At 37.1% G+C, this 24,488-nt stretch overlaps 1 protein-coding gene across 1 annotated transcript; it reads right to left on the minus strand.

Annotated features, from left to right (window-relative positions):
* Positions 1-5,318: 5,318 nt before the first annotated feature.
* Positions 5,319-24,100, minus strand: lhx5 (LIM homeobox 5). The gene is made up of 5 exons (XM_007256529.4): positions 23,443-24,100; positions 20,798-21,018; positions 17,342-17,619; positions 9,976-10,141; positions 5,319-6,438 (listed from the first exon to the last, which is right to left on the minus strand). Exons 1-5 carry the CDS (start codon positions 23,610-23,612, stop codon positions 6,077-6,079), a joined length of 1,197 nt encoding a protein of 398 aa, XP_007256591.3. The 5' UTR covers positions 23,613-24,100; the 3' UTR covers positions 5,319-6,076.
* Between the last annotated feature and the right edge of the window lie 388 nt (positions 24,101-24,488).

Here is a 24,488-nt window from a genome sequence, read left to right on the forward strand (position 1 = left end):
CGCTAAACATAGCTGTGAAATTTACCAAGCATAGCTGGTAACCTTCCTGAAGCTCACTGATTATCTGTTCAGCAGAAAAATATTTAGCTCCCCCATTTTCATGGCTGCAGCATATTGTCTGCATGCTGTTATCTATACTTAGCAAACTTGAGTTTGAAAATGCGAGTGAGGGAACGGCAGTGGGCAGATTCAGAGGCTAAAACCGCACAGTTCAAATATAAAAATACTGACTGAAGCCCTGCTATCAAGAGCTGCCAGTGCTTAAACTCAACACATTTCCTTTATATGTACATCCTGATCATGTTATGAAAATATCAACCTGATTTAGGGTCAACACAAAATCTACCCAAAATCTAAACATAATTATAACCTTTGTGCTATTGCGTTTCAACAGGTGAAGATTTTAGTATCCAACTTTGTAAAATGATCTGCATCATTTGCTTAAAAAAACAAACATATTTAAATGATCTGCATGCTGTCCTAAAATAATTAACATTACCAATCTTATTTCTTAAATTAAACCATAGAATAATTTCTTCAAATAAACTTAATAATTTGCATTATATCTTTAATTTCACAAATATAATTTGCATTCCCTATGAAAATGTTTATATTTTATATCTTATAAAATAATGCAATTTATCATGACAGAAAATGAAAAATGAAGAAGATCTTTTGATTTTATTCCTTTAGGTTCGGGATCACATCAGCAGCAGTGCAAGCAGCAGATTCTATAGAGAAGGCTCTGTAGATTAAACAGATCACAGCGAAAGAGGTGTTAATGTATTAAATCAGTGTTAACTGTAATGAAAGGTGTCTCACCTGTCCAGAGTTTCATTATCTCTGTTTTTCAGTTATTCTGTAGGATTCCAGATTACTTGCTGTATGACTAATTCTCTGCGCTCTTCTTTTGAATAAGCATATAATTATATATTCTTACAGTGCATACCAGAGAAGCATTCCTGACACCACGTCATTTTAATCTAAATTTAATTTTAAAATGTACCCATTTAAATCGCAGATATTATTTATTTGAGTGTACAAATATTTTACACTAAATTTAAGTAATTTCACTTTTTGTACTGAATTTAGCATATTGTAGAGAATATCATTAATGCATTGTCTCATTAAGTCCACAAAAGTATTTGGATTGTTTTATGAAATCAAATTTTTTTCATAAAATCCACAAAATAAGGCATCATTTCTTAAAATCTAAGTCCACAAAATTATCTTAACTCTTCCTTAAAACCTAAAATATAAACTGCATTATTTCTTAGAATCTACAAAATAACCTGCATTGTTTCTTGAAATCCACAAAATTACCTTCTTACAATCCACCAAATGTACTACATTATTTCTTAAAATTCACAATATAATGTGCATTGTTTTTCTAAATCCACAAAACAACTCTAAATTATCCTTAAAATCTACAAGATGTACTGCATTATTTCTTAAAATATCTAAAATAACCTGCATTTCTTTAAATCTACAAAATATTGTTTCTTGAAATCCACAAAAGTACCTTACTTTGTCCATAGATTTCGCTAAATTAACTACATTATTTCTTAAAATCTACAAATTAACCTGCATTGTTAGTTGAAATCCGGAAAATGACCTTAATTTGGCCATAAATCCACAGGATTAACTGAATTATTTCTTAACATCCAAAAAATAATTTGAAATCTAAAAATTCCAAAGCTAGCTGCATTGTTTCTGCATTATATAACAATGAATACATGTTGGTCACTATGATACTAAAGCTACTTATAAATTACAGCAATCCTTTTACCCTAATTAACTAAAGCACATTATATATTTAATAGTAAATTTTATATGGATGCTTTCTCCTAATTATTTATGTTTAAAAATTAAATTCATCTTTCATCTTTTATATTTCACTACATGGAATTTCAAGCATATCTCAAAGCTAAACCCCCAAAATCAACCTGAAACCGCATGTTTAGGTTCAGGCCATAGAGCATAACTGTGTTCCACAGATCAGTGATGATGAACGTGCCGCTGAAGAGCGACAAATAGCCAATTCTGTTCATTCATTTGTATTCAAATCATCCTTCTGGCCTCAAGGCCAGAATAATTGCTTCTGCTCTGCCGGCGGCCTCTGAATCATTTGTGACTCTGTGGTAAAAATGTGCCGGGGATGTATGGCCCTACCACCACCAGGTGGCGCACTCTCTCGGCCCTGTGCCGCTTTCAAGGAGATGGTGAAGCACAGATGTTGTCTGTCCTGTCCTTTTGTTTTCCCTCCATTGATGGAGGAGACCTCAGCTGTTGAAGGAGATTCTCCATTATGGCTTCAATGTTCTTTTGTAAATCATTTCCATTAAAGCTTCTCCACCACCCCCCAGTCTTTTCAGTGGAAGGTAACAAAACGAAGGTTAAATGAAGTTGAACGAGGCGCGGGGCTCGTCAGGCCCTCCTGTAAGGCTCCCAATGAGGGATCACTGTGTGGGCCTGGGCTTCAATCAGCGGCAGCAGGTTGAAAGAGGTGCTGCACGTCATCGCCAGCGCCTGTGTGTTTGTTTTCAGTATATGGCGTGTTCGCCGTTGTATTTGAAGCGGTTGCTAATGTGAGAAATGCTCCTGAATATGAAGTGTGATTTTTACACTGGATAATCACATCAATAACGTCTTTACAAAAGTAGAGAACTATGAAAAAATTATTGCGCAATTTAGAAACATACTGCATTTATTGCCAACAATATTTACTGTGGCTGGAAATTAAAGCAGCAGTGTTTTCTTAGTGTAGTAGTATACTAAGAATGGTCAGTTCCAATAATGGTTTGTACTTTTCAGTACTCTTTTAAAAGCATATACCAGCTAATGGGTTAATAAACTAACGTCGATTGATCATATTTTGTTTCTGAGGACACACGCGTTAGAATGTTTTGGTGGGGGGCTTAAAGCAGGCCTACATACAGTAGTAGAACAATGGAAGTGCGTTCATTTGTGAGGATAGGAAACATGCAGGCCAATAGCAGTAACATCCTCAGTAACATTAGCTGACACATACAGTTTTTTAATTAATTGTTGCTCCATTTTTCCAACGATTCTACGTGGAGATTATTGTGCAGGAATGTGTTGCAAACAAATATTTGTATTCAACATAAATCCCAGTTCCGATCTTTTTTTTGAGACTCAGAGTTCTTGACAGCTAATCTGTCTAGAAAGTTGGAGGAGAAGGTTTGGATATTCTGCACCAAGTTGTGACATCACACTTCTCACATCATTGAAAAACAAGAAAAGGTCAATTATTTTACTGAAAATAGCACTATAAAAGAATGACCCAAAGAACTACATGCACTTAATAATTTTTTTGTCAGTAACCTGTTTAACAGGTTTACATGCACTTGAGTAATCAGATAAGAGGAAAACTTTGGAAAAACCTTGAACCATGAATACGGCAATGATCAGATTTCTATCTTGCAAAATTATATGATGTAAACTTCAATTATCCTATCTTTGTTTTTTGATGGGTCCCAATATTATGCAGCACTTTACAACTTTCTTTAAACTGTAGCAGATATAAGCCCTTTTAATAAGTTTCTGTTCTATTTGTTTGTCCTGTTACCATATTTTTCTGACTATAATTTAAAATCCATTAATTAAAAAAAAAATCGGCAGTGCACCGTATGTATAAATTATACCAGTCAGGTTTTAAGAAGCAGTAAAGCCACCGCTGCGGTTAGCGGCTAATGCTAATGCTTAGTGCTAGAGAAACAAAATATTGGAAATCTAGACTTAAACTATTGAGTTTACCCAAATAAACGGTTTTCAGTAGAGAAATCTGTGTAGATTAACCTCACAGTTTTGTTTACTTAGGTCGATTCATTTTATTAAATTTTTTTATTTTATTTTGTTTACTAGTGTTGATTAATGCACCTTATAATCTGGTGTGCCTTATTTAGGAAAAATAGACCAGAAAATAGACGTTCATTGATAATAGTAAATAATCTGAGCTAAATTACTCAGGTAAAACACATCTCTCTTTATCAGCAATTTAATTGTTGGCCCTAATCAAATCTAGGAAATAAAAGAAACATAAGTATGCTGTTTACATTACCACTTATATATCAGAATAATCAGACAACTGCAGATATCCAGTTATGATTGGATTATTGAGTGCATACAAACATGTTTTCTGTTTAATTGCATCACAGATGTTGTGTAATTGGTCTCACTGTAGATGAAAACTATTGTATTATATAACAATTAAACTGGGTGGTGCATGTTGTAAACATTTTAATAGCGTCTTATTTAAAATATTTTATTAGATTATTTTTAGATAGTACTTATATCATTCTAAGATGCTGTGCTGCTGAGGGCTGTAGATTTGCATATTTTCACACCTGTAACAACTTGATAATTGGTTTAATTAATACATGTTACAGCTATTGGAAAGAAGTGACACATTAAAGCTGCATGTAAACAGTTAATCTTTCTATGCTCATATTCAACATGGGAAGATCTATAAGGGTGTATTTTATATGATGTGGTCCCAGGTTTAGGATCTTACCATAGGAAGAATTCATAGATTTAAAGCAAACATAAAACCTTAGTGTCATAAATGCTGTTTTTAAAAAGGAGTATGTATGGAAGCGACCAATATAATGGACATGCGGTACATGTCCAAATGTTTATAGACACCCTTTTAAATAAATGCATTCAGCTGCTGAACGCAGACGTACAACACATAGCTTGTCCCTGGAGGGAAGCATTGCCAATTGAATAGAGCAGATAACCATGAACCTACTGGCACAATGCCAGGCCAGTGCCAGGTGTGAGTTAGAAGGGTATTAAGCCCGCCAGCATTGAGCTGTAAAGCCACGGGACTGTGTGTCTTGAAATGATGGAGCTCCATCCAGCACTTTTGAGTTGAGTTGGGGAGTTGACCTCACAAAAAGGGCTTTTCTGGACTGTAGAGACAGTTACCTCAACAAAAGCAGAATAAACACCTCTTAAACACCTTAATTAACTGTGTCCATAAAGTATACCAGTGATGATTTGGCATGGAACGACTCACTTCAGCGCCTAAGGCAATAGATCCTGTATTTTCAGTGTTTGTCAACCTGATCTCTATCTGCCCACATCTGCCGCACTGTTCTGACTACAAAGAAACTACATTGGCTGTAATTTTAAGTGGCTTCTAAATGCAAAAAGTGGATTATTATTATGAAGCCAAATAGGAAGGACGAGAAAGACAGCAGCACAATGGGAAAAACTGGGCACGCTCTTATGTAGTAGATGTTTTTGTTTGTAAAGGTGTACCTCTTGAAGCAAGGACTGGCTTGAGCACAAACTCTGTGTTCATCAAAATGTTTTAATAAAATGTTTCATTATTTTTTTATTCAATTAATGAAATAACCAAATACTGTATGTTACAAACAGGCCAGAGGTTTGAAGAGTAGAGAAGGAAAAAAAATAAACAAGGCAGTCCAAAATGCAACAAATTTAATATCTAATTTTTTAAGAAAGAAAAAACCTTCTGAGTTCTTGAATATATATCCGTTGACCGCTCGCTGGCCACGTCTGTGTGTGGACATGGGCCAACAACCGAGTCTGGACTGTAAGTGACAGCAGTCGAAATAAAGAAAAATAAAATAAAAAATGAATAAAGATAACAGGCATGTGCAGTAATGGTCATTGTGATGAATTAACACTTGGGTGTTGGTGTTAAAACAAAGGCAATGGAAAGAATTCCACCTGTGTGTGACTGGCCAGTTGAGTGGTGACTGCAGCTGGGCTGTAGAAAGGGAACGAAGGAAGGAGGAAGGAGAGATGTCCCTGCTAGGTTTCCATGTGTTCCAAGTTGTTGTGCCCTTTATCCGTTTCCAGGGGCGACGGCTAGACATTTCTTCATTTGTCCTGCGTGTGAGTAACCCGGGAAGACCGGGACACTCAGTACTCAGCAGTCTCATACAGTACTGGTGGGGTTGGAGCCGGCAGGGCTTGCAGGATTTTGGGCCTGGGGTGGACAAGTTTGAAGTCCATGTCTACTGTCCACCCTCTTTTTCAAGTTCTGCCCTTTTTTTTTAGTTCATGCCCCCTGGTGGCCTCTCTACCATACCGCGTTCTCGCCCATCTCCTGGCCGGAGTGGGGCAGTGGACCGCTGTAGCTGGTGTTGTTGGCCAGTGGAAATGGCGGACTCGGCCCCCCGCCGAAGCCCTCCCCTTGTGAGTTAGGGTGCAGGGGTCCGGTCAGGCCGGGCTCAGGACTGGGCGTGTCTGCGTGAGAGATCATGTCCGTGTACCTTTGGTCGTCTGTGGGATGGTGTGCTGAGCCCGGACCCCCGTCCAGTGTCCCGGAGCCTGAGCTGAGGAGGTAGGGTGGCTCGGCTGGAGACTGGGCCTGTGAGGAGGGCGGACCATGAGGGAAGAAGTCGTAGTTGACCCCCGGGCCGTAGTAGTCGCCCTGGTACTCTGTGGAGGAGAACCAACAAGAGGAAATTAGATCAAAGTTTTGGGAAGAATGCTGCTATTAAGTTTCTGTTGATTTTCTAATGTCTAAAGCAGACCCGTTAGAGAAAGACTATAAAACACTTCCAAATGTGTCCTGTGGTATCTGGCACCAGGCCATTAGTATCCAATACAGTAAAATAAAAAGGGCGCAAGGGTTAATTAAACTAAACACAGGAATAAAAGTCGGTTTAAAATCACATGATTAAAGCTACGTTCCAGACCGCATCAGTCGCCTTGCTTAAAAACATCAAAAGCAAAACAAATCAATGATTCGATTCCCGAAAATGTTTTGACTGCAGGTAACGCTGCTGCTTGATTGATTTAATTTAACCCTCTATGGCATGAATTATATTTTTGTGGAGAAAGAAAATCACACCACTATTTGGGAGATTTTTTCTTTGGGAATTTTTTATTTTTATTGACAAGCTGATTATTTAAATCACCACGGATGGCCCTAACAAAAGGGATCTACATCTACATGTTGGCCAAATATAAAAAAACAAAAAAAACAAAACAAAAAAAAACATCATGTCATAGAGGGTTAATTCACAGCTTTGTTTCCGAATCCTAATCTAATAACATGATAGTTTTCTTCAGATATTTAGATGATGAAAACAGCATAACTAGAGAATAATAGCAATTTGGCTCAGTACTTTAACAATCTATACATAGCTTAACTGGGGAACAAATATATAAGTTAGGGCAGTTAATTCTTTCTAAGATTCTAAAATTAGGGACAGTGCTTTGAAATTAGGCAATATATTTTGCAAAATCAAGGAATTATGAGTAAAATTAGGGGAAAATACAAAATGAAAAAAAAAGGAAATTTTTAGAGAATTTGGGTAAAATTTGCAAAATTATGGAGAACTAATACAATTAGGCCCAGCATTCTGAAAAGTGAAAATCTCACAGTAATGGCATTCGGTTTAAAATCACATGACTTAGAAAATGCTCCAGGCTATCAGACGTCCTGCTGAGAATCAACAAGAGGAAATCAAATCAATGATTCGCTTACTGGAGACGTCTGGATTTTGTTTAACGCTGTTTGGCTGTTTGTTGTTTGTGTTTGTTTGTTTTCTCTTTATGTGTGTGTGTGTGTGTTTTGCATTTCTTAATCCTAATCTGATTAACACGCTGGTTTGGTTTAGACGTTTAGCTGGGTTCTGACAGAGGAGTGAGAGAAGAAAAAGCTCAGTTAATGAAGGTGTAAACAGAAGCGTCAAGAAAAACAGAAAGGGAATTACAGATGAGACCTTGACACACACACACACACACACACACACACACACACTCTGCTTATTGTCAACAGCATAAACACTGTTGCTTCTTCCACACAAAAAGACAATTACTCCATTTCCCATGCCCTAAATTTCTACCTCCCTCTGACACCCAAACCAAACACACACACACACACATACTCTATCTCCTGAGTCAATGTCAGAGAGCAAAAGAAAAATGGGAGAAATATATTCTCTCCTCTGTGCCTCCAGCTTTGGGCGTGAATCTGCGCTAATGTGGCTTATTTACCGTACACGCAGAAACTCAATAACTGGCAACCTGGGGAATTCTGTGTGCTCTGTGGGTAGATTACACTCCATTATGCTTTGAAAAATTAACTACAGATTCTGCTACAGAGACGCAAGCCACCATAGAAACACACACACATACACTCAAACACACACACACACACACCACAGGTTAGAAAACGAATTGTTCAGTCTGCCTGATTACCACCGTCTGTTTGAGCATGATTCAACCAAATTACTCTGTATACGGTGCTGATACCTGTTAGTCCTGGGTTCACTCAGGTCCTTTACATTGTGATCTTATAAACACATGTAAATACATCATTAATCCACAGAGAGACAAGCTGTTCACACACAGCCTCTGGCTGCAGCTCCTCCTTGTATAATTTTCCTTTGAGTCCAAAAAAGTGGACTTTTCTTTGGAAAATATTGCAAAATTGTGCAGAATTAGTTTAACATATTAGAAACTTTTTAGAAAAAAAATAGGGCAAAGGTTTTCGCATTTTGAACAAATGGGAAAACAGAAAACATACATAAAACAATTAGAGAACCTGTCAATAATTAATGGTGTTTGGTTTTGGGAAATGCCATATGGAATGCCACTGGAATAGTTTTGGACAATTGCAAAAGTGGGAAGTGATTTTTAAGAATTCAAGAAAAGAATAGGAGATTTGTCTAGAAGTTTGGCAAACAGTTTGCAAATGTTCTGAATTTTTAGCTAAATTGCTTAAAATTGGTGTAATAATGGTGATCCTACAACTAAAACACATAGACATCTGCAGTTTTTACATTTTTTTTCTTTTGGTCAGAATGTGCATATGGCAGATGTTTTTTACATTCATTAACACACAATAAAATGATAAATGGACCAATACAAATGCTCTAAAATGAACTGAAATAAAATTACTTTTACATTAAAATGTAAGATTTAATATCTTTGCAACAAACAAACACACACATACACGCAAAACATATGCATATACACACATCCATGCAAATTTTGAAAATGTGTGGAAAAGGGGTTCTGCAGGGTTAGAATCGGGCCCACTGTAGTGAAGTGTATGGGGATGTTGTGTAAATGATGCTATAAAGCAGTGAAAACATTCACAGAATTCACCCTAGACTGGTTCATTTGCATCCTTTATTTGTCTATTTAAATGTTTGGTTTCACTAAATATGGACAAAATATCACAAATATTAAATAGCCTTTTTTTCCTTCACTGGTGTTGCTTGACTGTGGCATGCTGTGAAATTCCAAATATGATTGGTAGGATGCAGTTTAGCGGTTTAGGTGGCCTGCTGGGATATGTAGTTTTAATGACGGTTAGAAGGTGGCTTACAGGGCTTTGCAGATTCTTTATATATTCTGTATTTTCTATTTTTACATATAAATCACAGTAATATCTCATCCATACTTTATGGGAATTATATGCAAGTGGCCGTTATAGTTACTGTGTTGTTATGATATAATAAAATCATATTTAAATACAAAATAAATTTTGACGGTTTTAAGAAAAAACTGATTGTGTCTTTATCCTCTTGTCTGTCTGTCTGTCAGTCAGTCTGGGGTAAGGAAGACAGAGCAAGAGAAGGGGAAGGAGAGAGAGAGAGGCAGCAAAGGGGGAACAGAGCCAAAAATAGAGTACGGAGAGGTACAAGAGAAAGGGAGGTGAGGGGGGAGAGAGAGAGAGAGAGAGAGAGGAGACGGGAAGGCTTTTGTCATTTCAAGGTGAGGGAAAGGCCCGCGGTTGGAGCGTGGGTGTATAAGGATGGAGCGTGGCATTGCCTGTGAATGTGTGTTTTTGTGTGTGTTGTGTGAAGGACAGTTCTTTGTGTGGCTTAAAAAGAAAGAATAAAAGAACAGACTGGGGGAGAGAGAGCCCTAGAGCGAGAGTGCGAGAGATACAGAGAGAGAGAGAGAGAGAGAGAGAGAGAGAGAGAGAGAGAGAGAAACGGAGGTGCCTCCCCATACCTCCGTAGTAGCTGTATCCCCCGGGGCCCAGAATATCAGGGTCTTCCAGCCGCCCACCCAGCGGCCTCATTCTCCTCGGACCCCTGAAGAAGGCGTGCCGGCGGGCACCGAGAGCGCTCAGCTGCTTCATCCTCCTTTCTTTCGACCGCCGGTTCTGAAACCACACCTGCAGAGAAACAGAGAGAGAGAGAGAGAGAGAGGTATGCTTAAAGGCGAAAAAATCCCAAACAGTTGCCTTCATAAAAACAAAGGTATAATGTACGATGGAACCACTTTGGTTGCAAAAAGGAGCTTTTTACTGGTTGGCTCTTTAGTCAAATATTTTGCTGTGTATGAGAAAAGTGTGTAAGAGTGTAAGGGACTAGAAACCACTGTCAGGCTATAATTAAACTTTTATTTATTTTTTTTTTTCTGGCAAGAGTTTAACCTCCTTCACAAGATAAGACCTCACAACTTACACAATACAGGTGTTGACATTTTACAGACCATCTCCTGAGGTAACACTTTATGGTCAATTTACCAGTTATCAGTGTAGGTTACCTGTGACTTATCAAAAAATGTTTATTGTGAAAAAACAATGCCAGTGGTGGTGGTGTTCCACAGGGTTCACTTTTAGGGTTCATGGAACTGATGCTAATTGTGGTAGCATTGGAAATTCTGTCAGAACTCTGCTATAGACAGTAACGCAAGCTATTTGCTGTCTAAACAGCTTCTAAAAACTAGACTCTACAAGTGATCAATACTTTTTAATGTGTTATAATTAAATTCTGTTGTTGGCGTGTAACAGAAATGGATAAACTCTCAAAGCGTACACAAACGTGAGCCGTGACTTCCTTACTGGACAGTCCAGATGTGGCAGCCAATAAATTCTAAATAACCAGCAGCTGTGTTTACATAAGCATATCATAAGCATGTACAAGGAAGGCATAACATACTTTTAAAAACACTGCTCAATGCTCCATAGCTCAATGTTCCATAGCTCAATGCTTTATACCACTCTAGCAAAAACCCATACCTGGCATTAGGCATGGGGCCAGTAGGATCTAGGTTTATTTACTCCAGAACTTTTTTTAACCATTTTTGGAACAGTTGAGAGCTGATTTATAAAGAATGCATGTGTATATTCATTCTAAAAACTGGGGTGCTGTGTCACTTTTTGCGAAAGTTCTTCTGGCCACGTCACGTGTCTTTACGTACTTGTGTCACATGTACAGCCTCTGATAGAGGATCCGGCTCAGTTTTACTGAACACAAGCGGCTGGTGGAGCAATGGAGACTTCAGAAGGGGAAACTCAGAGCTCAGTAGCTCATTCACTCATAATAAAAACAAAGAAACGAAGGAGTGAAGCGAGCTCCGAAGCCAAAAATAATATGATAGAGTCTGAGCTAAAACCAGGATGGATATCTGAGTGGCGTTTGAATGGTGGAGAGAGCTCTGTGATCTCAAAGGGTTTACAAGTATTGCTGAGTCTGACTGAGCATGCTCTCTCTCTCTCTCTGACTAAACATAACCTGGAATCAGATTCATCTGCTCTGAAAGAAGACCGCATCACACCCGACCAGTTTAAAATGATTCTTCTGCATGCTCGGTGCAATTACCCATTCTCACCAGAGAGGGCCCTAAATTCCCAAAATCTCAATGAATACGGACATCACCTTTAAAATACTTATTACTCAAACAATTTTCACCAAGTTTGTTTTATTATGGACATCAGGTATTTGTGCTCATGGTTTAATTGTTTCAGCACTGAATATACTGTACAGTATGTCTTACTGTATTTATTACACAGTAAAAACTTTATAATAAAATGTAACTGTAATAACTGTCAGAACAGGAAAGCTAATAAGTAAATTATTATAATATGAATTGAAAACTGCTAATAAACATGACTGGGATCAAATCTAACCTGATATAAAGTTTCCATGATATATTTTCACCAGAGTTTTAGCACATCTGCCCATTACTACCACTGCAAATACAGTGTGTATAAAACTGCCTCACTATCATTAACAGACCCTTTATGGTGGATCACTTTTGTCCAAACCTAAGTGAACCCATTTACAGCAGTAGGGACCCACTTTGCTTTACTATTAGAGTGTCCTTCAAAACAGTACCATTCCAGACCTTGCTTAAACATTAAACACGCTGTAAAAAATAAAGGGTTCTATAAGCACTTCTGTAGAACAGAGTTTTTTTAACTTGTGGGCCTCAGCCACTCAGTGTTTTTATATTATTTTTTTCCTTTATTGTGAATTAATAGTGATGTAATCCAGACTATAAAGTAACACATGAGGAATCATGTAGTAACTTAAAGGTGTTAAACGAACCAGAGTACTGTGTGAAGCATTTAGGTCGCTTTTACATGGAGGGGGCTCTTATAACTTGTGGTTTCTGAGGCTGGTAACTCCGATGAACTTATCTTGTACAACAGAGGTAACTCTTGCTTTTCCTTTCCTTCGGTGGTCCTGGTGAGAGCCAGTTTCATCTTTCCAACTGCACTTGAGGATACTTTTAAAGTAAATTTAACAGAATGATTGACCTTCATTTCTTAAAGTATTTTTTTCTTCACTTAGTTAAGTACTTCACTCAAATAGAGATATTCACTATAAACCAACTCTACCTCTTCACAACTTTACAACTGATGCTCTCAAACACATTAAGAGGCAAAAAATATAAGTAATTAACTCTTGACAAGTTCAGCACAGCTGTTAACTGAAAGCCGTGCTACTTTGAATAATGTAAAATATAAAATATATTCTGATTTAACACTTTTTTTTACCGAATAAATTCTGTATGTTTTTCTTCACAGTTTGGGTGACTTTCGTATGAATCAGCAACAATGCAGAACATTTTAAAATAATGAAAATAAAATGTGATCCTGTGTGTAGGTGAAGCTTTTACCCATCATGGATGACATAGGCATCATGATGCAAAATAACCTTATCAATTAATGAGATGCTACATTGACTGTATTCTGTTAAATTTTAAATGGTAGATTTAGGTTGATGGTTGAGTTTCATTGTGGGTTCTGCCCCCTGGCAGATAATCTATGAACCTTATGCACCAGACAAATACATACAGATTTTAACCCTTAACCATATTTTTGCTATTAATAGCTATAATGGGTTCCTTTGAAGTAATAAAACGTACCAATCCTGCTTTACATTTTATAAACATTTCCTAACCTTTAAAAAACACTTTTATTGTGGTTATGTCTGCCTTCCATCCAACCATCTACGTCTCACCTCTATCAGAAGCACACTGCTGCTGCAGCTCAGCCAATCAGCTCTTCCTCCTGCCCTGCCTCTAAACCCATACATCATCCACTGCCCCTCCCAAACTATTTTTCTCTTCCATTTTTTTGCCTTTTTTTTTCAAATTTGAGCCGAGGCTGGAGTCAGCCCCTTTAACATTTAAAGCAATCTATTTCTAATGTACACTGTAAAAATAAAAGTATTGCAGTACCTGCCTATTACTTTGTTCTGTTGAAATCAAGGACATTAAAAAGAGTTTATACTGCTGTTGTTGGAGTAACTGTCTTTACTATCCAGGAAACGCTTTCTATTACATTTTGGAACATTGCTGTGATGCTTTGAATGCATTCAGTGACAAAAACATTAGTGAGGTCAGGATGTTGAATGATGACCACCCACTTCAATTCTGGTTAATTCTAACAGTACTAAATGTTTTAGTGCAGTTCTGCCTGAGGGCCTGAAGATCACCAGCATCTGATAATGCTTATATGAATTAGGTGCAGTTCCAGCCTTTGTTGTCTAACTTTTTTTAGTGGTGTTGCTGCTTAAATTATATTAGATTAAGTTTTTTATTAAATAATTAAATGTCTCAACATCTGATATATGTTCTGTGTTTTTTAAATCCATAAGAAAAAGTGAATCAAAATGGTTCTTTTGTGGCAGGACCATTGTTCAGGTGTCACTTTGGATGTTTAAGGTGTTCTCTCAAAAAAAGAAGAATCAAGCAGATCTATAACATGCTCTCTATTTCTTTCTCTCTCTTTCAGTCTCTTTCTGTCTCTCTATTCCACTCTCTCTCTCTCTCTCTATTTGCGTCTGTCTGTCTGTCTGTCTGTTGATGTTGAGTGTGTGTTAGAGGTCTGGATGGGTAGTTGGGAGGTGTTTCTGCAGCAGAGGCGCTGAGAGCTCCGTCACACTCCTGTCAAACAGCAGACTGATGTTCCAACACGTCCACAGAAACAGCGCTTAACCTCCAACCGCTCCACACACACACGCACGCACGCACACGCACACACACACAGCCTTACGCTTTAAACCAGTGTGTGATTTTCACAGCAGAGTGAAGGACAGATTCACACCCACGCTCAGTGGAGGAGAGGGAGAGGCAGGAGGCGGAGGAGAGAGGAAGAGAATAGGAGAGAGAGTAGGGAATGGAGAACAGGATATGGAGAGAAAGAAGAGGGGAGAAAAAGAGATAAAAAGAGAGCAAAGGACAGGAGAAAGAGTAGGAGGAAAAGGAAAAGAGAGAGATACAGAGGAGAAGGTGAAAGAAAGAGAAAGCAGAGAAAAGATAGAGGTGCACTAGAAAAATAGGAACAACAGAAATAGAAAGACAAAATTGAAGAGAAAAAAGAAGAGAGAGATAGACAAAGAAAGAAAATTATAGAAAAAAATACAAATAGATAGAGAACTAGAGACAAAAATACATTAAAAGAGAAAATGCTAAAAAGAGTAAGAGTCAAAAACACAGAAAAAGAGAGGAGAGCTAGAAATATATGAAACAAAAAAGCAAGAGCAGAGATGAGAAGAGCAATGGCAGTAAAAGAAGGATAAAAACTATGTTAAGAGAAAAAACAGAGATGGAAATAAATGTTTAAAGATACTAGAAAGTGAGAAGCAAAAAGAGATTGAAAATGAAAAATATTAAATGGAGCAAGAAAATAAAAAATGAGAAACAATAAGACATACATAGTAAGAGAGAGACAGAGGAAGCAAGAAAGAGAAAAAAAGGACAGAGAAAAAGAGAGAGTGAAAAAGACAGAGAGAGAGAGAGACAGAGACAGGACAGAGAGAGAGACAGAGAGACGACTGACAGAGCACAAGAGAGACAGACAGAGAGACCAAGAGAGAAAAACAGAAAAGAGAAAGACAGAGAGAAAATAGACAGAAAGAGAGAAACAAAGAGAGTGAGACAGACAGAGAGTAAGACAAAAAGGGGAAACTGATACAAAGAGAGAGAGAAAGACAGAGAGAGTGAGAGAGACAGACAGAGAAAGAAAAAGATGGAGAAACAGAGAAAAGACAGACAGAGAGTGAGACAGATACAGAAAGACAGAAAATAATGGAGAGACAGAGAGAGAGAGAGAGTGAGAGAGACAGACAGCAGAAGAGAAAAAGAAGGAGAGAAAGATAGAGTGAGACAGACAGAGAAAGAGAGACTATGCGAGAGTAAACAGAGAGAGAGAGAGAGAGAGAGAGAGAGAGAGATGGTCCTGGCTGTGGGTAAAAGCAGCACCTGCTTACTGGGAACAATCGTCTAACAGTCCAGTACATTTGTATGGAAATGGCTGCCCTCCTCCAGAGCGAGGGATTACACACACACACACACACACACACACACACACACACACACACCGCGGGGGTCGTCTGCAGCAAGTCTCAGCATAAGAGTTGGGGGGTCGTGGCCAAAGCTCCTCCATTTTGGCTTGAACAATGCATGTGTATATTTGGTGTACATGTCTACTGTACAAAGGACACGTCCCACAAACAAATATTCTTCTGTTAGGAATTAGGCTTTAATGCAGTAAAGTACACTGAGATCTAGGAATGTCCTTACACGTTTCACCAAGACAATGCAAAACCTTATGCTGCCCACATTACAAAAGACATGGCTGTGGGTACCGGACTTGCCCAGTCCTCATTTTTCCCAATATAAAATATGTGAAAAGTTTTAAAACAGAAAAAAAGCCACACCCAACACTTTCACACATTTTAAAACAAATGGGACAAAATAACACCAGAAACACTTCAGCACTTGGTATGTTTGTGAGAAGAAATGTCAACACTTTAAAGTGGTAAATGTTTTACTGAAGCGCACATCAGACACCAAACTTGTCAGAGCTGACCAACTGCATCTTTAAATCTGCTCAATCATGTTTATTTCAAGTTAGAATGTTATAAAGCCAAGAAAAGAAAAGTCAGTGTTCTAAAAGTTCTAAAAGCCAACAATTGTAACAATCCTGGCAACCACCTGGGATACCACAGCAGCCACCTAACTGGATATACTAAAGCAACTTTTTTTAAAATCAACAATGCAACTTCATTATTCACCTAGCTCATCACAAAATTAAAAACCTGCAAACTCACTGCATATTAATCACAGACCCCTGGTGGTGCAGGGACCCACTTTAAGAATCAGGGCTATATGCGTCATGTAACACCAGTGCTGCATGTATTGCTAATATATTAAGCCATAGTAACACTTTACTTGGATGGTCAATTGTAGATGCCTCATAGATGCTTAATTAACATTCAAGTAACATTTTATGAATGTGTAATAAATCCACCTGAAGTCTAATGTAAAAGCAAATGTTTCTTTGCTGAATTTTAACCTACACCTCAACACAACTCTTAACATGAACTCTAATCAAAACATTTTAAGGTTAGTTAGAATATGGTTTGGTTTCAGCTTAGGTTTTAGGGTTGATGCAAGGTTAGGCTTAGTGTCAAGTTTTAGGGCTGGTTCATGTATAAGGTTTAGGTTTAGATTTAAGGTTTCGCGGTTTAGGGTTGATTCATGGTTAAGTTTAGCTTTAGGATTGGAGTCAAGGTTTAGATTAAGATTTGGTTTAGGGTTAGGATTTAGGGGTTAATTCATGGATAAGTTTAGGGTTGGATTTAAGGTTTAGATTAAGATTTGGTTTAGGGTTAGGATTTAGGGTTGATTTATGGATAAGGTTAGGTTTAGGATTGGAGTCAAGGTTTAGATTAAGGAATGGTTTAGGGTTAGATTTAAGTTTTAGATTAAGGTTTGGTTTAGGACCAGATTTAAGAATTGATTTATGGTCAAGTTTTGATTTCAGGGTAGGTTTTGGAGTTGATTCATGGTTAAGGTTAGGTTTATGGTTAAACTTTGGTGTAGGGTTAGGACCTATATTATATACCATTTACATTCAACTTAGACTCAGTTGCATTTAAAAGACATTCAGTTAAATGTTGGTTGACTGTTAAGTGAGCCTTTATGAAACATCTATAATGGATCACCCAAATAAGTTGATACCAAAATAACCCCCAAAAAAGTACCCAAATAAAGTGATATCCAAAGAACCTGTTAACCAGGCACAGAAACATTTAAGTGGTTAGAAAGTTCTTTAAGTAATCACGTTTCTTACCTGTATGACACGCATGTTCAGACCGGTCTCCTGGGCAAGCTGTTCGCGGATGTGCCGTGTGGGTTTGGGCGTGGCCACGAAAGCAGCCTTTAGCGTTTCCAACTGCTTAGCCTTGATGGTGGTCCGTGGACCCCTTCTTTTCTGACACGCCCCCTGCTCCTCGTTCTCATTGTTATTGGTGTCCTTGTCTGAACAGGTGGAGTTGTCCGTCTCCTTTGTGTCGTCCGGGCCGGGCTCGGGCAGGTCAGGGGATAGGCTACGATCCGTACACGAGGACACTGCACGGAGAGATCAATAACACTGATCACTGACCAGTAACACTGACCCCTCACACATAACACTGATTAATGATCAATAGCACTGACTACACTGTAAACTCACTGTTTTATGTAAAAAAGTAAATGTTTCCAAACTTTACTCAACGTTTATGAGTTAGTTGAACATTTTCGCCCCTATATACATTCCAAAGACCCCTGACCTCTGTGTCCCCTAGTTTATGCCACCGTCAGTGTGTAGTCCTTCTCCCCAGGCTACATTACATAACTTGTAGTTTGTATATTGGAATTAGCTACTTGGCCTTGACGTTGTAGGCTATAACACCAAGCATCATATATCTTATTACATAATATATACAATAAAAAAAAATCAATTGATTTAAAACACAATTTAGCTATAATACGTTCTTTTTAGTATAATGAACTTAAATTCTCAGTAAACATTATGAAAAATTTAAAGCAACCACATTCCTCAAATAATTTAAGAAAATCTAACTTACTTAATGATTTAATAATGCTAAATCATGTTCATCAATAAATCCTTCCCTGATCAATCTATTACTGCCTGATAATTGATACTGATTAACAACAGTAAATAATTACTAATAACACTGATATCTTACCAATGCTGATGATCAATAGACTGGTCAAGGGTAACACCACTGAACAATGACCAATAATACCAATCCCTTCCCAATAAAGCCTTTATGACTGATCACTTTCAATAAATATTTGTAGTGATCAAAACCACTGCTCAATAATCATAAACAGTCATTTATTTAAAAAAAAGGGCTATGCAACAATTTCAGTATTGATCAATGACAATCTAAATTATTGACCAAAGACAAACAACACACACCTTATTAATATTTTAGATCAAAACCACCATAGACTCGTTAATATATACTGATCACTGATCAAGAGCGCAGTTATTATTGATCAATAAATCTGACCATTGAACAATCATACAAAAAAAAGATAAAAATCACTGATCAATAAAAACAAATGCTTATCAGTAACATTACTACATTGTTTTTTTTGGTAACACTACTGATCAAAAAGGCTGACCAGTTTTAATATTACCAGACCAACTAAACACCAACAATGCCTCTCCCTGATTAATATTACTGACCAATAACTCAAATCAATGATCTATAACACGTCAATAATCAACAAGTATGATGAATAACCAGCAATGCCTCTCACTGATTAATATTGCTGACCAAAACCCAAATCAATGATCCATAACACATCAATAATCAACAAAACTAATCAATAATTAACAAAACTCATCAATAATCAATAATGCCTCTAACCGATTAATATTACTGATCAGTAACCCAATGATCCATAACATGTCAATAATCAACAAAACTAATCAATAATTAACAAAACTCATCAATAATCAATAATGCCTCTAACAGATTAATATTACTGATCAGTAACCCAATGATCCATAACATGTCAATAATCAATTAGACTGATCAATGCATTTATATTAGTGACAAGTAACAATAATCACTGGTCCATAACACTTTATTAATCAATAAGGCTGATCAATAACCAACAATGTATTTTATTGATTAATATTATGCATCATTAACTAATTGCTGATGCATAAGATTGATCAGTGATCTGTATCTGTATGTAGATGTTCTTTTAGGAACTTTTATAAATGGTTCCATATAACAACAAAAAAGGGTTCTGTATAGTTTACAGTAGAGGTTATAGTTCAAAATAGAACCATTGCTTTTACTAAAGAACTCCCCCTTTTTAAAACACTTTTTAAATAAATAGAATGCATAGAATAGTGTTCTTCTTATTACACATAACGTTCAATTTACTACAGAAAATTGGGTCCTTTTTGGTCCTGCATATAATTATCTATAGAACCATCTTCAAATAGTTTTCTGTAAAGAATGTTTAACCATGGTTGACGTGGTTCCATATAGAATGTTCTTTAATCTAAAATGGTTCTAAAACAGACATCATTTGACGATTTGAAGAGTGGTTCTCTGACTTAAAATAAAAGCACAAATAGGTCTATTCAATAAGGAAAAGGGGTTCTTAGACATATAATTCCAAAATCAAGTTCGCTGACTACTAATATTTTATTTAGAAAGGGTTTATTTGAGAAATAACAAAAACGGTTTGGTGTTATAGACAAATATTATTAAATTTAGGGCTGAAAAAAGACACATAGTTACACATAGTGTTCTATGTATTTCCAAGCTAGCTCAATAAAGTGTTTTTTTTTATGTAACATTTTTTTACAGTGCATAAATTGGGTTCTTAATACAGAAGATAATATTTAGTACATATTGTTTAGTAAAGAAATTTATTTATTTTTTGACAGACAATTTTACAGATTAATGACTATTTAGCACAAAAAAGAGGTTTTGTGTTACACGATATTCTGTTCAGTCCTAAAAAGGAGTCCATTAATACAAAGGGTTGGTTTCCTAGACAGGGATTAGGCCTAGTCTATCTTTTTCAATGAAAATTCTCCATTCACAATGCAGTATAACCCAGGACTACACTTGACCCCTGTCTGGTAAACCAACCCATAATTATCTATTTGGTACAGAAAGGCTGTATTAGTTCAGAAATGGTGCTATAAGGAAAACATCTTCTATTTAGTATTGAAATTATGCTCTTTTAAACTATTTTAACTATGCACTTTTAACTTTTTAACTATGCACACATAGCGATTCCATGTAATATAAAACATATGTTCTTTGGAGCATAATGTTTTAGCTAGTACAGAAGAGTGGTTCTACTACATGGAATGTTCTGCTGCCTTTTTTCCACACAACATTCTGTTTAATGTGTAAAAGAGTTTTTTTCACAAAACACTGTAGTTAGTACTGAGGAGTGATTCTCTAATAATCTATTTAACACAGAAAAGGGGTTCATTTTTGTAATTATTTTAATGCAGTTTGTTTGACACATTTTAGTACATACACGTTTTTATTGCATAAAAACGGTCATTTGACAAAACCTGATATTTGGTCTGTTTCTAATAACATTAAATATATATGATTACCGCAAGTACAGAAATAGACCTGCACGTCTAATTAAACCTGGTAAAAATTAGGCGACATATTAACGATCCTAACGAACGTGATCACACACACTCGCTTGTATGATGAGTGTGTGTTTGTGTGTGTGAGTTGTGTACCTGAGTTGAGGTTGACTTCGCGTATGCTCGTGCCCGTATAGTCCTCCTTACACACGAACTTGTTCTCGTCGATGACGTAGAGCTCCTCCCCGGTGGAGAGCTGCTTGTTGCACGCGGCGCAGGTGAAGCAGTTCAGGTGGAACACCTTCCCGCGCGCCCTCCGCACCAGGTCGCCCGGAGAGATGCCCTGCAGACAGCCCGCGCACTTAGTGCCGAAGCGCCTGCAGAAAACAAACAGACAACTGAGCAAATAAGCCAATACATCAATAAATACATACATAAATAGAGAGACAGAGAGAGAGAGAGATAAGGAGCGAGAAAAGAGATAAATAAAAAAGGGAGAGAGTCGGAAAGAGCAAGGGAGGGAAAAGAGAGAGAGAGAGATAAATGACCTTCACACTCACCGCACATCTTTTTTAAAAACTTAACTTAAATCAAGCATTTGCTAAATTATGATAAAATTAATTGATAAAAATATATTTAAACTAAACCAACGAAATAAATGTGAATACAATGTATATTTAATTACAATTTTAAAACTATAAAAGATGTATTAAATATTAAAAACGGCAACAGCGAGACCGCTTCATTTATTATTATACAATTATAATATTATGTGTATAATTATGATATTTGTATAATAATAATAATAATAATAATAATAATAATAATAATAATAATAATAATAATAATAGTAAAGCGCTATTTGTATTTCAAATAAATAAAAAACGCATGGTATTACACACGATTAAATATTATATATTATAAATATATAGAAATTAATATTTGTGATTAAAACACAAACAACAACACCAATAATAATAATAATAATAATAATAATAATGTGTGCGCGCGTGTGTTTGTGAGTGATGTTAAGCTGGCATACTCTCCTCCCCGCTCACTGTAATAAACCAAAAAGTCTAAAAATGAGCTCATGTTACAGGATTAACCACACACACGCGCGCGCGCTGATAGCGCATTACACACCTCACAGAGTGTCTTAAAGGATCAGAGTCACAGCAACACCGACTGCACTCTTGTACTCCTCGCGCCCGGGCCCGCGCTCACACACTTACAGACGAAATATTTATTAACAATAAACAATACTAAAACAACGACAGCAATAGCCCTGTTTATTCCATACAGTGTTTATCAAATAATGATAATAAAACAAACAAATAAATAAATAAAAAGATCCTCGCAGCAGGATGCGCTCTCTTTCTCTTTCTTTCCCACTCTTCTCTCTCTCCTCTCTCTGCTGTAGATATTCCTCCATTTGTTATGCTGGATAGACTCTCTCCATCTCTCTCTCCTTTCACATGCATTTGTTCCTCTGAAAGGGCAAAAGCAGCTCTTACACACCCCAAATGGGGCATTAGGGCTGATTAGTGACCCCCCGCATTCACACACACATACACACACACACCTGGATGGTCAAGGCCTTTAGAACACAATGCCCATAAGCACCTAACATTAAGTATAACAAACACACACACAGTAAAGGACCCAACTAACATCACATTATATCGCCCTATAAACACACAAAACAAAACGTCTAACAAACGTTCTGCGAAACAGCGATCAACGAGAATAAGACACAACAACTAAGTTGAAGTTGAATACTATAAAAATACATAAATAAATAGATTTAAATATAAACACGAAATGTATTTAATGTATTTAATGTATAAATTAAATAAAATGAATAAAAAGTGCGTGCAAAATTGTGTTTTGGATTAATTATCCAGCATGTACTTGAGTTATTTTTATTACTAATATTGTATATGTTGTATTGTTGTAATAATAACAATAATAACAACAATAATAAAAGTTATTATTATTACTACTATTATTATTATAATTATAAATAAACGAGTAATATTTGCAATGCATTTATTTCTATTTGTTTAGCGCTTTTTTACATTTGCACGCAAACCTGATTTAAATGAATAAATATTACATAATACATATTTCCGCATTTGTAAACTGAATATATATATATATATATATATATATATATATATATATATATATATATATATATATATATATATATATATATATACTTACAGAGTGCGTGCTGTTCAGGGGCGTTGTGTAAAAAGCAGGCAGGGCTTTGCTGCAATGCTTTTTCTCTCACATGCAGACAACACTGAGGTGATGTTTATTGTTTACTGCACGGTGTTTACACACAGTGTTTGTTGTATTGACAGCACAGTTCAGATTGATTAGGGGTTCAAAACGCAGCAGTAAATACAAACTAATACAAAATTAAACATGTATTACAATTTAATTACTGTAATATAAAAAACATATTTACACCTAGGGGTGGTGGATGAGGTATACGGGGCCGTGGTTTCAGTTTGCAGGAAAAGTGGTAATCAAAATGACCAAAACAACTAGGTAGATAAATAAACACTAACTATAGAAACGCTTTTTCGTTTTTTTATTATTAAAATGTAAAATTTACTACATTTACAAAATATTAACAAATCTAATAAAATGACGGTTGTGCTTTGCCACTCACTCGTTTCAGCACCATTTACACTGGGGCCGCACAAAAATATTAAGAATACATAAGCTCGCGAGACTTCAAAACATGCTTTAAGCAAGCGAAAAGATTGTGCTGTTTTTGTTTATCTTACCTGATGAAGTCCTCCCTGCAGTACAGTTTGCCCTCGCGGGAGAAGCAGCGCTCGGTGAGCGCGCGGCCGCACTCACAGCACTGCACGCACTCGGCGTGCCAAGCGCGGTCTAGCACGTTGAGCAGAAAGCGGTCCAGGATGGGCCTCGCGCACCCGGCGCACTGCACCATGCTGCCCGAACGGACGCCGCGCCTCGCGCTGCACGGGCCGCGCGGACGTTCGGCGCGCGGCAGCGTCGCGGCTGCTTAGTCGAAATTGGGGTCGGGTGGGCTGCTTTGGGGGCTCGGTGTGGGGGATCCCCAAAACGTATACGCTCCGGCTCGGGGAACAGGACTCTCTGCCACGCCCGCACGCGCTACTCCGGTGCGCGCGCTGGAAGCTCCCGTGCCATCCACAAAATACCCCAAAAATGGGAGAGGTTAAAAAAAAAATAAAAAAGTATAAGAGCGCGTGTCCAGCTCACTCTCAGTCTTCAAACTGTAAATTATTTAGTCTTCCTTTTGTTCTTTTTACTTTTTTTCTTTTTCAAAAATCTCCGTTTATTTTCTCATTTTTATTTTTATCATCCCTCCCTCGCGCGCTGTTGAACGCCCCTCGTGCGAACACTCATGCTCCAGTTCCCCAGCTCGTGCAAGAGCAGCGTTCTGATGTTGTGTTTTTTTTGTTAGGTGACGTTCCCCGGATTAATTGGCGCCGTCTTCAGCCAATCGGAAAACGGTTGCCGTGGAAACGGATTTAAATAACGGCCCTTCTCCCCGAAACCTCGCTCGGCTGCGACGGTTTAGAACACTTTTAAAATGTTGAGGTGGCGGAGAAACGGATTTAAACTGGTTTGTTTCGTTTTTAAAATTCGTTTTCCTCGCTTTCCGGGTGTCATTGTTTCCGTTTTTTTATTTAAGAGAAAAAAAAGGAAGAGAAGAGAAGGTAGTCTGGAGGAATATGGACTATACAGAAGAGACATTTATTCAGATAAATGTAAATAAATGTAAACATATTTTATTTTTTTTGGGCGTTTTTTTCTCTAATGGGTAATTTTATGGCATTGA

Source organism: Astyanax mexicanus, chromosome 17 (genome assembly GCF_023375975.1).
Source record: "Astyanax mexicanus isolate ESR-SI-001 chromosome 17, AstMex3_surface, whole genome shotgun sequence".
In the NCBI taxonomy this organism is placed as follows: domain Eukaryota; kingdom Metazoa; phylum Chordata; class Actinopteri; order Characiformes; family Acestrorhamphidae; genus Astyanax; species Astyanax mexicanus.

Excerpts from the sequence above, each read along its gene's own strand:
- lhx5 (XM_007256529.4), bottom strand. The coding sequence starts at position 23,612 with ATGGTGCAGTGCGCCGGGTGCGCGAGGCCCATCCTGGACCGCTTTCTG. Across the intron at positions 21,019-23,442 it reads TGCAGGGAGGACTTCATCAG|GCGCTTCGGCACTAAGTGCG; the intron begins GTAAGATAAACA and ends TGTTTTCTGCAG. Across the intron at positions 6,439-9,975 it reads GGGATACAGCTACTACGGAG|AGTACCAGGGCGACTACTAC; the intron begins GTATGGGGAGGC and ends TCTCCTCCACAG.